At 37.5% G+C, this 15,138-nt stretch overlaps 1 protein-coding gene across 1 annotated transcript in view; it reads right to left on the reverse strand.

Annotated features, from left to right (window-relative positions):
* The window catches only part of IL23R (interleukin 23 receptor), a 54,280-nt gene that overhangs the window by 15,938 nt on the left and 23,204 nt on the right, over positions 1-15,138 (reverse strand). Inside the window, exons 6-7 of the mRNA XM_029229068.1 lie at positions 11,837-11,982; positions 6,086-6,242 (exon numbers count right to left, since the gene is read on the reverse strand). Of these exons, the coding sequence (XP_029084901.1) occupies positions 6,086-6,242; positions 11,837-11,982 (303 nt within the window). The remainder of the gene's footprint in view (positions 1-6,085; positions 6,243-11,836; positions 11,983-15,138) is intronic.

A 15,138-nucleotide genomic window follows, 5' to 3' on the forward strand; every position in this document is an offset into this window, starting at 1 on the left:
GACAGGACCCAAAGATTAAATAAATCCAGATGAAGGGTCTAAAATGATTAGTATTTCAAGGAATATTGTGTATATGTTTAACCCAGTTTAGTAACCACAAATCTACAAATTTATAATCCATCTCAATATGAATGAATCAGAAATCTGTAGTTACAAATAACAGAATTTTTGCAAGAGTACATTCTGTGTCTGTGTGCCACTTCTAATTTGCATTATATTTAATACCACCTATATTTGGTTCCATTGATACAACATTTGTTTTAGTAGCTAAAAAGCCACTAAAAGTCCTGGAAAATTAATGAGAATCTTTGAGTCACTGGTAATGCAACAACAAACAGTATTTTGTGAGAACAAAGTACGATGTGGTTTAATATCTTGCTTATACTTGCCTTCCTCTGGAGAATTGTCAAAAAAAAACAACAACAGAATATGAATTCTCTGGGAAACTTTTCTACTGCAAGTTGCAATTCAAGCAAGTTAATTAGTCATTATGAAATGTGACTGCCCTTCCCTCAGGCTTCTGACTTGTCTTTAAAGGGATTAGAGAAGGCTCTACCTTTTCTTCATTACAAAGGGATCTGTATTACAATGCAGAATTGAAAAACATTCCTGCCTGGAAGACCTCTTCTCACATTGGTAGTAGGGAATTCATGGTCACATTTTCAGTGTTGGTTTTTTATGCTGACAAACCATCTTTTCCCCTTTGGGGCTCTTTCTGTACTGCTTAAAGACCCCAGAAATTTGTACAGCGACTATCCAGGTTGGTGGTCTAGAAGCTGCCATTTCAGCAGCCCCTGAAGGTTTTCAGAGCCTCTGCTGAAACCTCACACCCAGAGGCAGGGGAGGGTGTAGGCAGTGGGGGTAATGTGGGATGTCATGGTTTACTGGAGCCTAGGTCCTGCATCCCGTGCTTCTTGGGATCCTGGGCTGCCAAGAGACTTGGGGTGCCCAGTGACTGAGAAAGCGGTGGGCAGGAGGAAAAGGAATAGAGAGGGAGCCGGACAGTACTAGAGAGAGTGGCCTGAGACTCTCATGCGCCCACCCTTTTCTGGCCCCCAGAACCACTCTTACCAAGGCAATGGCTTGGGCACTCTGTTCTCCCCCTTTCTGTCCACATTTCCTACCCACACCCTTCATGACACTTCTCCCTCTTAAAGGGTGTGTCCAACTTCCAGAACACTGGTTTTTACACTTCGCTGCAGAAGTATCACTTGACTAGAGGCTGAGGCATCTGTATTTTAAACTAGTAGCAAGCATTTCTAATGTAGATGGTCCACAGATCCCGCTCTGAGAAACATTGCTTTCAGGACATTTTCCTGAGCCAGGGCCAGCTGGAAAAACACACTATGCATTTCTCTGTGGTGCCTTGTCTTGGGCAAGGTCACCTTTCCCATGTATACTTTGTCCTCATCTCAGACTGCACTATCCTATCCCAAGGTTTCCATTGTTTCATTCTCATCACTTTAACCCAAACGTGCTTCCACATCTTGTATTCATTGCCAAAGGAGAAATAGTTGATAGCATCTTACAGTTCCCTCTTCTCTCATTTATTTGCATTTCATAACAAGCATTACATTAAAATAATGAAGTTATGTTGGCATATTAGCTAATGTGTAGAGGAGAATATGGTTAGGTGGCCCAGGGAAGGTTGACATGGGACCCTCCTAGGTCTCTTAGGAAGGAGACCAGCAGAGCTACAGGGTGAGTGCTGGAATCCTACAGCCTGAGCTATGCCCTGGCCCTACCATTTACCAGCGCTATAATGTTCAGCCAACTGCTTAACCTCCCTGAGCCTCATCTCTTCATCTGCACAGCTGGAATAACAGTTTTATAGGGCTGCAGTGATGAGTAAAATCCTTATCGCAGTGCCCAACACACAATAAGCATCCAGTAAATGTTACTATATTATTTATTATCCTGAAGTCACCTGGATTCAGTCACTGAATTAGCCTCTTGTTATTATACCAGTATAGAAAAAGTCTGTAATCTAGAGAAATTTCTCCTATGTGATTGTTAAAGCCCAAGAGGAAGTAATCAACTAAGGTTGATTTTTTTCTTTTTCTTTTTTAGTACAGGAGTCCCCCCTTATCCAACGTGTTGCTTTCCTTGGGTTGTTACCTTGGTCAACTGGGCCCCAAAATATTAAATGGAAAATTCCAGAAATAAACAATTCTTAAGTTTTAAATTGCATACCATTCTGAGTAGTGTGATGAAATCTCACGTTGTCTAGCTCTGTCCCACCCCAGATGGGAATCATCCACGGATCTGGCCTGTTAGTCACTTAGTAGCTATCTTGGTTATCAGAACACCGTCTTGGTTATCATGGTGCTTGTGTTCAAGTGACCCTTATTTTACGTAATAATGGCCCAAAGTACAAGTGCAGTGATGCTGGCAATTTGGATATGCCAAAGAGAAGCCGTAAAGTGCTTCCTTTAAGTGAAAAGATGCAAGTTCTCAACTTATTAAGGAAGGAAAAATAATCCTATGCTGAGGTTGCTAACTTGTACGGTGAGAATGAATCTTCTATCCTTGAAGTTGTGAAGAGGGAAAAAGAAATTTGTGCTAGTTTTGCTGTCATACCTGAAACTGCAAAAGTTACAGCTATAGAGTGTGATGAGTGCTTAGTTAAGATGCAAAAGGCATTAAATTTCCACAAGATATTTTGAAAGAGACTACGTTCACATAACTTTTACTATAGTATATTGTTATAGCTGTTCTATTTTATCACTAGCTATTGTTGTTAATCTCTTGCTGTGCCTAGTTTAGAAATTAAACTTTATCATAAGTGTATGTACTGGAAAAAAAACATAACGTATATAAGGTTCGATACTATCCGTGGTTTCAGGCATCCACTGGGGGGTTGGAATATATCTCCCAACTGTTAAGGGGGGACTACTGTGTAAGGCTTTGTTTTCCATTGAAGTCTAAACACTCTAAGGAAGGAAAAGATAATACGTCATTTAACCCTTATTATAATTGAGTTCCTTTGGTTTCTTTTGGAGACCAGGTTTTTGAAGACCAAGGAAAGGCGCTGTCCAGAGGGAAGGTGATACAGAAGAATGCTAGGGGCCTGCAGGAAAAGCCATACCTACTTCATGGTTTGTCCTGCTGTGCCATCTGGGCATAGTTTTGGAAACACATTGTTTCAGGATGAATCAATTTAGTGATACACATAGGAGAATTTTAGAGAACAAAAACAGGAAATTCCCGCATGGAGGGTGAAGTATTGCCTGGGCTGTGTTTCTTCATAAATAAATAAACCTTAATGACTGGGAAAGTTTAGCCAAAAAAAACCCATTATTAAACAAGTTGGTTATGAAACAATTCAAACTTCAGTTGTGAGGTTTGATTCTTACTGCTTGATTTCTATATTTATAATGTTATATACTTTTTATTATACTTTTGTATTGACTGTCTTCTCTAGAATTAAGGGATCTTTGTCTCCTTTGCTCACTGAGGTTCTGCAAGTACCTAGCAAGTGTCTGGTGCATGGTAGAGGATACATGAATACTTCATGAACAACTTAAATGAATTACTGTCTTTTCATGGATACCTTTTTAAAAAGAAATTGATATTAAAGATTTACTGAAAAGCAGTTTGGCAACTTGCATCAAACATCTTAAAATGTGCTTAACTCTTGATCCAAAAAGACCTAAAGACGTAAGGAGAGTTCATATACAAAGCTATTCAAAGAAGTTTATTGATAACGGAAAAAATGCAATAACCTAGATATTGTTTAAATAGAGAAATGATTAAATTATACTACATCCATAAACTGGAATGCACCCATTAATAGGTTTTTAAATTCAACAAGGTAGATTAAGTAAGAAAATCAGGATATAAAACAGTACATATACCACAGCATCAACCATTTAAAAATATGTGCATAGGAAAAAACTAGTATTAAATCCATTAAAATGTAAACAACACTTATTTCTAGGTTGCGTATTACAACCGACTTACATTGCTTTTACAAATAGATAAAAAGAGATAAGTTTTTGAAAAGATTTAATACTAGCACTTTCCCTAACACACTTTCCCTGTTTCTTCTTTAATGTGTCTTAGAAAGGAATTTGTACCAAGAGAATAGTTTATGGTTCCTCTTAGCTAACATGTTAAACATGGATAGATGCAAGTTTTCAGGGATATTTCATCTTAACTGGCATTTTTGCCTCTTAAGTGGTTTTCTCCCCCTTAGGAAACAAAGACTTTACATTTAGAATTGTTGCGGGGTAGCTGATATTCCTGTTCCTTCTATGTGAGGTTTACGGCCTTTACTTTTAAAGGAGAACATTTGTGGTCCTATACAGTAGTCCTTTGGTATCTATGGGGGATAAATTCTAGGACCGCCCCCGCCCCCCACACCGTGGATACAAAACTCTGAGGAAGCTCGAGCCCCTTAATTAAAATGGAGTAGTATGTTCCCATAACCTATGCACATCCTTCCGTATACTTTAAATCATCTCTAGATTATTTATAATGCCCAATACAATGTAAATGCTATGTAAATAGTTGTAAATACAATGTACATGCTATGGAAATAGTTGCTGGTGTGAGGCAAATTCAAGCTTTGCTTTTGGAACTTTCCAGGCTTTTTTTCCCCAAATATTTTCTATCTATGGTTGGTTGAATCTGTGGATGTGGAACCCATGAATATGGAGAGCTGACTGTACTTAACCTGTAGGATATTTTAGTAAACTGTTCCTCCACTTTGATGTATAGTTGACCCTTGAACAACACAAAGGTTGGGGTGCTGACCCTCCACACAGCCAAAAATCCCCGTATAATTTATAGTTGGCCTTCAGTATTCTTGGTTCCACTGCATCCCAGTTTTGCACCCGTGGATTCAACCAACCACAGACTGTGTAGTACTGTAGCATTTATTGACAAAAATCTGTGTATAAGTGAATCCGCAGAGTTCAAACCCATGTTGTTAAAGGGTCAACTGTAATTGGTTAAAGAAAGAAATTGATGAGATTACTGAGGGCTGGTGGTGAGTAAGAAAACTCGTGTTCTCCTTTAACTGCTGTTAAAGCAAATCATGCTTGAGGCAAATCATGCTTCAGTTTCCTCATTTGTAAAATGATGCCAATTACACTACCAAATATGACTAATGTAAAGGTCAAACAAGCTTATATATAGTGGTACGTTGTAAGTGGTAAGTAAATGTTAATTATCAATTTGAATAATCTTGCTAAACAATTTTAGATTTCATTAAAATAGATTATCAACTAAATTCTGACTATTCTAAAATGGCATCTAAAGTCCTAAGAATTTTAACAATATCAACTTAAAACAGAATACCTTAAATTAAAAAATCACTTTAAAAAAAGAGAACTGATAACCAGTATTGTAAATGGTTCCCTTAATAATGTGTTTCTGAGATTTTGGCAGTAGGGGGCACCAAAAGAACTTCTTAGCTTGTCTGGCTCTTGGCACCTTCTGCTTATTTGGTGTCCATCAATATTTATAATGTATGTCAAAGTGTTTTGAAAACATAAAACACAATTCCAAGATGTTGTATTATAGTAAGAATGATATTAACAATGCTGTGATTACAATTAAGTACTTCAGTTCTGAAAAAAAAATTTTAATCTAGTGTATAAACTACCTACAGTAGGGAGACATCTTCAGGATAATGGGGCCACTATGGAGTATTATGAAAATTACTATAGATTTATTTTATTATTTGCTTACAATTGAGTCTATTTGGCTAAGATTTTATTGAACGATGTGTAAATGACTAGAAAATTAAACGAATAATATTAAGAGCAGGAAAATACCTAAAGATAATAGCTCAGCTAGATTTTATTGAGAAGAGAATTACGTAATCCCATGCATACTAAACAAGCACCCCCAGGTGGTTTTTATTGGTTTTTATGCCCTGAAATGTTTGAGAACCATTACATAAATTGTAGTCAGCCTTAACAAAATCAAAGGAAAAAATGACAATTTAAATGTTATCACCTGCCCTAGAATAGTTTTGTTGATTTTGATAGACATTAAGGAGAAACAAATATATACTTAGAAAAGAGACAGAAGTCAAAAGAGAAGCCTAAGAGATTAAATATATAAATACACTCACCTATTTCAGGAGTTTTATGAAAAAAGGGTGAACTCCAGGGCTGCCAGTACCTTTTAGCTTTTTCTTGACATCTTACTTGAAATACATACTTAGTGTTTGGCTGCAAGTAGAATTCTGACTGTTGCGCGTATGTAAAATTGGTGTCAAATTCTTTAACCTAAAATGGATGAATAACCATAGTGAAATACCATAAAGAAATGATGCACTGTGCTTTTAAAACAATTATTCCATTTAGCAGAAATGTATGGGACACATATTATGTTCCAGGACCCTGGGAAAACAGAGAGGAATAGGCTACTTTGTATAAAAGATGGCCAAAATAATCAAATACATGTTATTTAACCTTAAAAGTGAAATACATGTTGCTTAGTGTTTGACAATTCTTTCAAGCTTTTAAATATCAAGAAATTCCAAAATGTAATATATCCTTAATTTTGGAACAGCAGATTTTAATAGGGTGGGAGAAAGGGGGACATAATAGCAATTGTTTGAATTCAGTCTTCCCTCCTCTCTCTCTCTTTCTCTGCAGTTGCATATTTAGATCAATAATTCTTCCTGAATGATGAAATAATTTCACTTGTGAATGATGACTTTTGGAAAAAATTACCTACAAACTAAGCTGTTAAATTGGTCCTTATTGCAGATCTATGCATTCTACAAGGATATATATATCCTTTCTCATATATATATATATATGAGAAAACAAAACAAAACATTTAAGACTGTTGAAGCGTGAAAATCCAATGGAAGATAAGCAAGAAAATAGCTGAGGGATAAACTTAAAAATCATTTTTCTGGGACTACAACCTGCTATAAAATATAATGAAAAAGGACCCCCAGACAAGCTGGTTCAGATGGGAGAGAAAAACCAAGGCATTTACGCAGCACCTTAGTGTGTTGTAATAGTGGATCTATGGAAAAAAGTGAAGCACAATTGAAACGTAAACATAAAAAAAGCCTAGGGCTTCCCTGGTGGCGCAGTGGTTGAGAGTCCGCCTGCCGATGCAGGGGACACGGGTTCGTGTCCCGGTCCGGGAAGATCCCACATGCCGCGGAGCGGCTGGGCCCGTGAGCCATGGCCGCTGAGCCTACGCGTCCGGAGCCTGTGCTCCGCAACGGGAGAGGCCACGGCGGTGAGATGCCCGCGTATCGAAAAAAAAAAAAAAAAAAAAAGTCTAGAAATGCATTTATTCAGCAACTGGGAGAAAACAGTCACCATGAAAGAGAAAGTTAAAACTATCACGATTAAAACACACACACACACACACACACACACACACACAACAAGGTATACACGTCATTTAGAGATTCTAATGTTAAAACCCAGTGTTAACATAAATCTTTAAAACTTTCAATGCATTGAAAATGTAAAAATCATAAACATATCTGTTTTGGGATATCACGTTTCCTGAAAGATATCATTCAGAGTTTCCGTAAGCCACATTTCTACCCACGGCCCTTGAAATTTTCTGCTCTTCTAAATATGACCAAAGGCCCCTAGAGTCTACTGGGATCCAGGAGAAATTTTTTTTTTTAACATCTTTATTGGAGTATAATTGCTTTACAATGGTGTGTTAGTTTCTGCTTTATAACAAAGTCAATCAGTTATACATATACATATGTTCCCATATCTCTTCCCTCTTGCGTCTCCCTCCCTCCCACCCTCCCTATCCAACCCCTCTAGGTGGTCACAAAGCACCGAGCTGATCTCCCTGTGCTAGGAGAGTTTTTATTAGTGCCAAAAGTTTGACTTCCATATGCACCCTGCTTCATATGAGCTTCTTTTGGTGAGGAGTTGCTGTTCTCCAATATGTCTCTTGCCATTATGTTTATAGATAAGTCCTCTAAGAAGAGAAATACCCTAAAGTACAGCCAGAGTTCTAAAATAGAAAGAAGAAGTTTATGGAACTGTTAACAGTTGCTTCTACTAAGAGGCCAACCAGGTGCCTGCTTAGGGCCTTGCAAGCTGAAGATGGTACCTTCAAAATGATACTTTCAGAGGCTACAATAGACATTGAGAGAGCTGGACCTAACTGTGTTCCTATGCAGAGGGTATGACCTCAAGGGCCAGAAATATAATTTTATTTTTATAGCAGCTACTTTCTTTTTAGAGCCTCAATTCTGAAGACGTGAGGCCTGGAAACTTAATCTCCATCATTTTGAGGTACCGCTTTTCTTAGGGTTACACCTAAATTTCTGGGAGCATCCTTGGGTGAAGGGGAGAATCTCAACCTATTCAGAGTTCTATAATCCCAGCTTCCTCTGACTCCCAACCTGGGGCATGGCCCAGATGAGGGGTCCTGCTCAGTAACCACCCAAGTCTAAACTCTTTTTGTTCTTCCCCCTTACCAACCTCTTCCCCTCACCCATTTCCCCCTCTCTCTGCTCAGGAATCTTTATCTAGTCTTTGGTGTGAGAGGGAAGGGGGATGGGGATTGAGAAAGCCAGTCATGACTAATCACATTTTCTTACAAGTCTTCTGTCCTATACTAGCATTTATACTTTTGAAATGCAAAGGCCAAGGATTTGAACCTTGGCTGTCTGCCTGCTGTTCTATTAGCCATTCCAGGAAAAAAGTGAATGCTTGGTTTTGTGCAGCCCATGAGCTAAGAAGACTTTTTACATTTTTTAAATTGTTGAAAGAAAATCCAAAGAAGACTCTTTCAATGATGCATGGAAATGATATAAAATTCAAATTTCAGTGTCCAAAAGTAAAATTTTACTGGAACACAGCAATGTCCATTCATTTACATATTGTCTATGGCTACTTTTATGCTACAAATGCAGAGTTGAATAGTTGGGACAGAGATCTTATGGCCTGCAAAGCCTAAATTGTTTACTATTTGGCCCTTGAATAAAAAGTTTGCCAATACCCTGGTCTAGCTTAATCAGAGACTCGAGTCAATATTAATCCATTCAGTTGAACTTCTAGTCAAGATTTCCCTACTTTACTATCACTGCTGTTGGCACCATTAAAGGCAAATAATAATAATACTAATAGCTAATGTGTCAAAATATTATCTGTGTGAACCAGACATTATAAATAGCAATGGAAATACAAAAATGATTATGGAACAGTCCTGTCTTCCAGGGACTCGTAGTTAAAGGATGGGAAAATACACATGTAAACAGGTAAATACAAACAACATGGCAAATGTTCCTGAGATAAGGTACACAGAAGTGGGCAAGGATGCCAGGGAGGTAGGGAGACAGTCCATGAAGATAACCAACAAGTAGATATTCTCCCCATGGTGCCAGCCTTGCAGGTTCACCTGAAGGACTGGCTGATACCTCGTAATTTATATGCAGCTTAGCTAAAAACAGCTGAAAACACCCTCAATGCACTGATTTTGATTTTCAGGTGGGCATCCTTGGCTCAACCACACCTGCTGCATGGCTCTCCTGGAGGTTAAGATGAAGAGGAACAGTAACAGCCAGCATTTACTGAACATTAACTCTATTCCAGGCTCTGGGCTAGCTTCTTCCATCATTTGATCATCCCCCAAACCATATGAGGTAGGTGCTTATCTTATCCCTCCTTTAGGTGTGGTAATAATGAGGCCCAGAGAAGCTAGGGAACTTGCCCAAGGCTGCACAACCAGAAAGTGGTAGAGCCAGGCTTTGAACTCCAGAGCCTATGTGCTTAGCCACAAGGCTTTCTGCATAGCTGTCTGCCACTTTGAAGTGAAGAGCTTCCTTCCATCAGTTATCTGATGCAGGCAGAGCTGAGGTGGAAGAACAAATCCGTAGTCCTTTGTGTCTGCCCAATCTTTATGACTCTCGCTTTCTATCTCCTTACAAGGAGGTAAAGACAACATTTTATGCATGATCCAGATGAAACTGACGGGTAACAACTGTAAAAAACAAAGCATCATTCTGGCTGTTACCAACTGGACTTGGGTCATCTGTGTGAGTAATTACATTTGGAGGAATCATGGTAAAAGGGTTAGGATACACATATTGAATTGAAACTGGTTCCTTCATTTTCCCAACATTTTTGGGGTACCCAAAGTGATGTAGGGTCTGTAAGAGGCACTAAGTTACTAACTCTGTAAGCTTGGAGAACCTGGCTTAAGCTCTTTTCAAGCCCTATGTCCTCATTTCGATGATGGAGCTGATACTACCTATCATAAAAGATTGTGATGAAGATGAAATGAGGTAACAAATATTCTTTCAGCTCCTCCATTTGCCTGCTTCTGATAAAGAGAAGGTTTTGAAAAGGGAACTCAGATTTACCTCTGAGTTACCAAGTCTCACAGTGGCATAGGTAGCACCACCAAGGGGAGCAGAGAACAAGAATTTCAACAGGAAAACAGTTGGTTTCTGAAAATCTATTCATGGATACTGATACTGTAACTCCTTTCTATTTTCTAAACATTCTTATAGCTTATTATGCCAAATAAAGAAATTTCGTCTTCTCAATATCATCCTATGACCCTGACACTACCCAGGTGTCTTATTAGAGTAAAGCCTCATCCACTCAGAATCTAGGATGAGAGTTTCATTTGGGTTGTTTTCAAATTTACCTAAATTCCACGTAGGCAAAAGATTGGCTGTGAAGTTTTTAATCTTGCTCGTCCTAGGCTTCAAGCATGGGGTTGCTGTGCACACAAATGCCACAGTTATTTAGTCAACGAGTCCAGCAGGATCTTCATTTGGTTACTGACCAAATGTTGCAGAACATGGACTTGCATCCAAGTGTAATCTAAACAACTAAAAGATCACATTTCTCATGTACATTAACAAGGGTAAATAAACAACTTGGCATCCGGGATTTCTTTTTAAAGAGCAGTCTTTAGAGTATGTCATGAAATCAGTATAGTTTTACCCTCATTTTCTTGACACTCTTTAAACATATTGTTCTAGCAAAGCCAATATCGTTCATGTTCAGAATGATGAAAACTTTGGAGCCATGCTAATCACCAGAGAATAAATACATATCATTTCACTTAACTCTCTGAAAACTGGTAAATTCATACATGACATGTAACTATTAATTAAGCAAAGCCATAAACTCCATTCCTTAATTATTTTGACTAAATGCCAGTTTATTGTACTTAAAAATAATAAAATGGCATTTGTTTTCAAATACACTAAAATTGGTACTTTTTCTTCAGCCAGGCTAGTGTTACCCTGTAGTTCAAATTAGTGAGTTTTTATTATAATGTTCACAGGTGCTGTCATGTGATGCGATTTTATTAATGAACCTTGTACCTATGCCTCTCCTAAGACGCTTACTAACTTACCATTGTTATTTAAGGATGATTAGTTTGCCTAGACATTCACTTTTTACCTTATGCTCATCTAAGACTAATATAGTAACAAATTTTACATTTTGGATTGCACATTTTTCATTTAAAAAGAGACACCCATAAATCTGAAGTTCTTTGAACAGATTTTATTTCCCTGGGTGGCTGTTAAATTTCAGCATAGAATACTTACATTTTATATTCATAATCACTGATATAAATTTCACCCTAAGAGACAGTGAATTACAAGGAGCTAAAGAGATGAATCCGTCCTAGTTGGACATTTGTCTGTTTAGCAGTTTACAAAAGGCAAGAGACCTTTTCAGGAAACACCTCTCTATTTGGAAGCATCATTATTAAAAGTAGAGTGGTTTGAATATTACATGAACAATCAGATAAAAACATGTAAAACAGATCATTATACATCCACTGTGGTCACTGACTATTGGCTGGCTTTTCTTTCACTCACTTACATGCAAAAGAATAGTGAAAGTTAGCTTACGTTCCAAGTTTGGTTTGTTGTAGCCTTGTATCTCATTTCACAGGAAACCTTTTCAATTGATGTTTGACTATTCCAGTGGATTATGGTTTTGGGCACTGTAGTATTTATATCCTCAGCCCTGGAAATAATGGATGCAGAAGGTATCACTAAAGAAAAACAAAAACAGAAATCCAGCAGCTTAAAACTTGCCTAGGGAGAAATCAATATTTTTTCATCAATATTTAGAATGTTAAAACGCAAAGTACCAAAAAAAAAAAATCTCATGATCTAATTAACATGAAATTTTTCTTGTTTTCTAATCTATTATGTAGGAGAAAACTGCTGTTCTTAAGTAAAATTCTGTTCCACCCATTCTCCATATCTGTTAAATGGAGCTCTGTCTTGTCCTTTCCCACCTCATACTCCCCTGTATTCCAAACTAATGAAATTCTGAAGCCTGGCCTATTAACAAAAGAATGTAAAAAGGAGGTAAAGAAGATATCTCTTCTTTCCCGCATCCGTTTAGGGAGAAATGATGTTTTGCATCCTAAATTTAGTTCAGAGAATCTAATTTGGTAAGATGTAAAATTAAGATCGTTCACAATAATATTTTTGTTCTCTTGTGTCATAGGGAAACTTGTATGAATATTTATATTTGTTGCTAACTTTTGTTATCTATTAAAATAAATCTGTACTTGAAAGTATGATTTGAACAAGGAGTCTCACAAGACTCTTAGACTTTACAGATTATTGCTGTGTTCTGTGATTATGATTTTCAAAAGGAAACTGACTGGTTATCTTACTAGTTATTTTTTGTACTAGGTGTAATGGTGTAACTGGAAGCTCTGTATTTCTGAACTGTGTACATTCTTGTAAATTCGTTCTGTCTGAACAGGATAAAATCATGGGCATTTCCCGTTTCTCCTATACGCATAGTAGAGCAGTGAGAGCCTATAGCTTTGTTAGATGTATTACTTAACAAAGAACTCAAGGACCTGTATGTGTGTTTTTAGAGGCCATTATTACAGCTTAATATTCTCTATGACTTAGTTTCCTTTTTGTTTATTCTAAGTTTATAAAGTATTCTTGGGGAAATTTGTTTTATTTTCAGTGAATAATATTATCTAAAATTATGTGCACAGATATATGATTTGTAGAAAAATATAAAAATTAAAGATTTGCTTTCTAGTAGCACTGACCTAAAATAAAATCCTTGGGCTAAACCCAGTATAGAACATAAGTAGTAGTAGCAGGATTAATCTAATTAAAGAGCTTACCATACTGAAGTTTTATCATCTGAATTCCATAGGTGGTTTCCTTTTGCTAGTTTAAGCTTCTTGTAATGAGAATCAGAATTCAGAGATTTCTAGAGTCAGGGAAGTGGATCTCCAGGGCTCTGAAACCACTTGGGACCATTTAAGCACCCTCAAGGCTACAAATTACCTACCCCCTCCTGTCTCCCACCTCTGAGTGTGACCTGCCACAGACGTAACAACACAAGCATTCCGAGACCCTTTTGCAGAAAGAGATATTCTGGGGAGGAAGCAAAAGTCTGCTTAGTCCTATGAGAAACGTAAGTTGGGTTTAAGATAGAGTCTTAGCACAGAGCAGATAGGTGCAATAGAGATCTGACGGTTTAGGTTTGAATGAGCTTATATTTTTCAAATAAAAACATGTTATGTAATATGTACTTGAACATTAGTTTGTTACACAAGACTCAGAATGTTGAATTTTTGCTCTCATTGCTTTGGTTTCATACATTCCCATTAGATCTTACATTTTTTAAAAAAACCGTCAATTCCATCGTAGATGCCATATCTTTAGTTTCCACTTATATTGAAATAAAGAACCATATTGTAGTTCTTTGGTGTCTTTCTAACAGCATGTATTTACTTATAATTATTCAGTGGGGAGAACTAATGTTCAAAATGGCAGCCGGAAGGCACTGCATTTTCCGTATTGAAACTTATTTCTCTATAAGAGAAGTTTAAGCATTCCTCTCACATGTCATTTTGGCAGTGTTACTGCACTCTTAATTCAGCCCTGCCTTTCAGCATATCTTCCTAACTTAATTAAAGACCAACCCCATAGCCGTTATGTGGAAATTGCTCCCAGGAGAGTTCCCTGTCTTCAGTTTCATAGAACAGTTCATATATCTAACTTGCAATGTCTCATCCTTAAAGGGCCACAAATGAATATAGTTCATCCGTTAATAACCTAGGGGCTCTGTTGGGAGTAGCCTCCTACACTGTCAACCTGTGCTTTTCAACCTGAGTTTCTAAGAGTGCATTTGGGGATACTGAGAAAGGAGGAAGAGAAGGAGGTGGAGTAACTCTAAACAAGAGGCTCCCTGGTTCAGTGTGAAAAGCAGATTTGGAGGTGACAGACAGATGAGATTTTTCCCTTTATGGGAGGTGGGGTGCTGGTTAACTACAGCAAGTCGGCAAGTCTGAGATGACATCTGGCTCTCCTCCTTCCTAGCTATGTGCTTTGAGCAAATTATTTTATCTCTTTCTTCGTCTGTAAAATGGGCACAGTGGTACCATGCATGATTGTTTTCAGAATTAAATGTGATTTGCATGTTAATTGTCTGGAACACTATAGGTGTTCAATAAATGGATGCAATGACACTAAGATCATAATAAGATAACAATGGTAATAATAGCAGTAAGACTAATAGTAATAATCTAGTTCCTAAAAATGATACTGCCAAAATGATACTGAACACAATAGCCTTTAAACATCATTAATCCATTGAGGGGAACCTGTTTTAAGATAAGGGCAAGTTATGGCTATATCCTACCTCAAAATGTAAACTTACAAAAATGTGGAGAACTATAAGTCCAAGAATATACAGTACAATGGAGTTACTATTCACCACCATAGTCAGCAGTGTTTGTTTTCAAAGCCAATATTCATAGCATAAGGACAGATTTTTAAACCAATCTTATTAGTTGAGATAGTTCAGTTTAGTTGAGATGTTGAAATATTAGTTCCAATAAAAGACCCCAGTAGTCCCCAAAGGATACCCGTGTTGTGCCCCAAGAGGTGTCACATCCCCTAGAACATTAATCAGCAGGAAAGTTGTCTTTCTATTAAAATAAATAACTGCACATTTTGCAGTGTGCTTTAAATAAAGACTGAGGATAGGAGTTGAGGATACTAGAACTAGAGGCTTCCTAGCTCTGCAAACTCAACTTCTAATGCCACCTAGCCTTGGTTTCCTCATGTGTAAATTATAATCTCTTCTACAAAACAGGACAGTTGTGAGGGTTAAATAACATAATGTATGTAAAAGCAGTTAGCACTGAAGAAAGTGTGCC

This window comes from Monodon monoceros, unplaced genomic scaffold (genome assembly GCF_005190385.1).
Source record: "Monodon monoceros isolate NGI ecotype Baffin Bay Population unplaced genomic scaffold, NGI_Narwhal_1 Super_Scaffold_18, whole genome shotgun sequence".
Taxonomy (NCBI): domain Eukaryota; kingdom Metazoa; phylum Chordata; class Mammalia; order Artiodactyla; family Monodontidae; genus Monodon; species Monodon monoceros.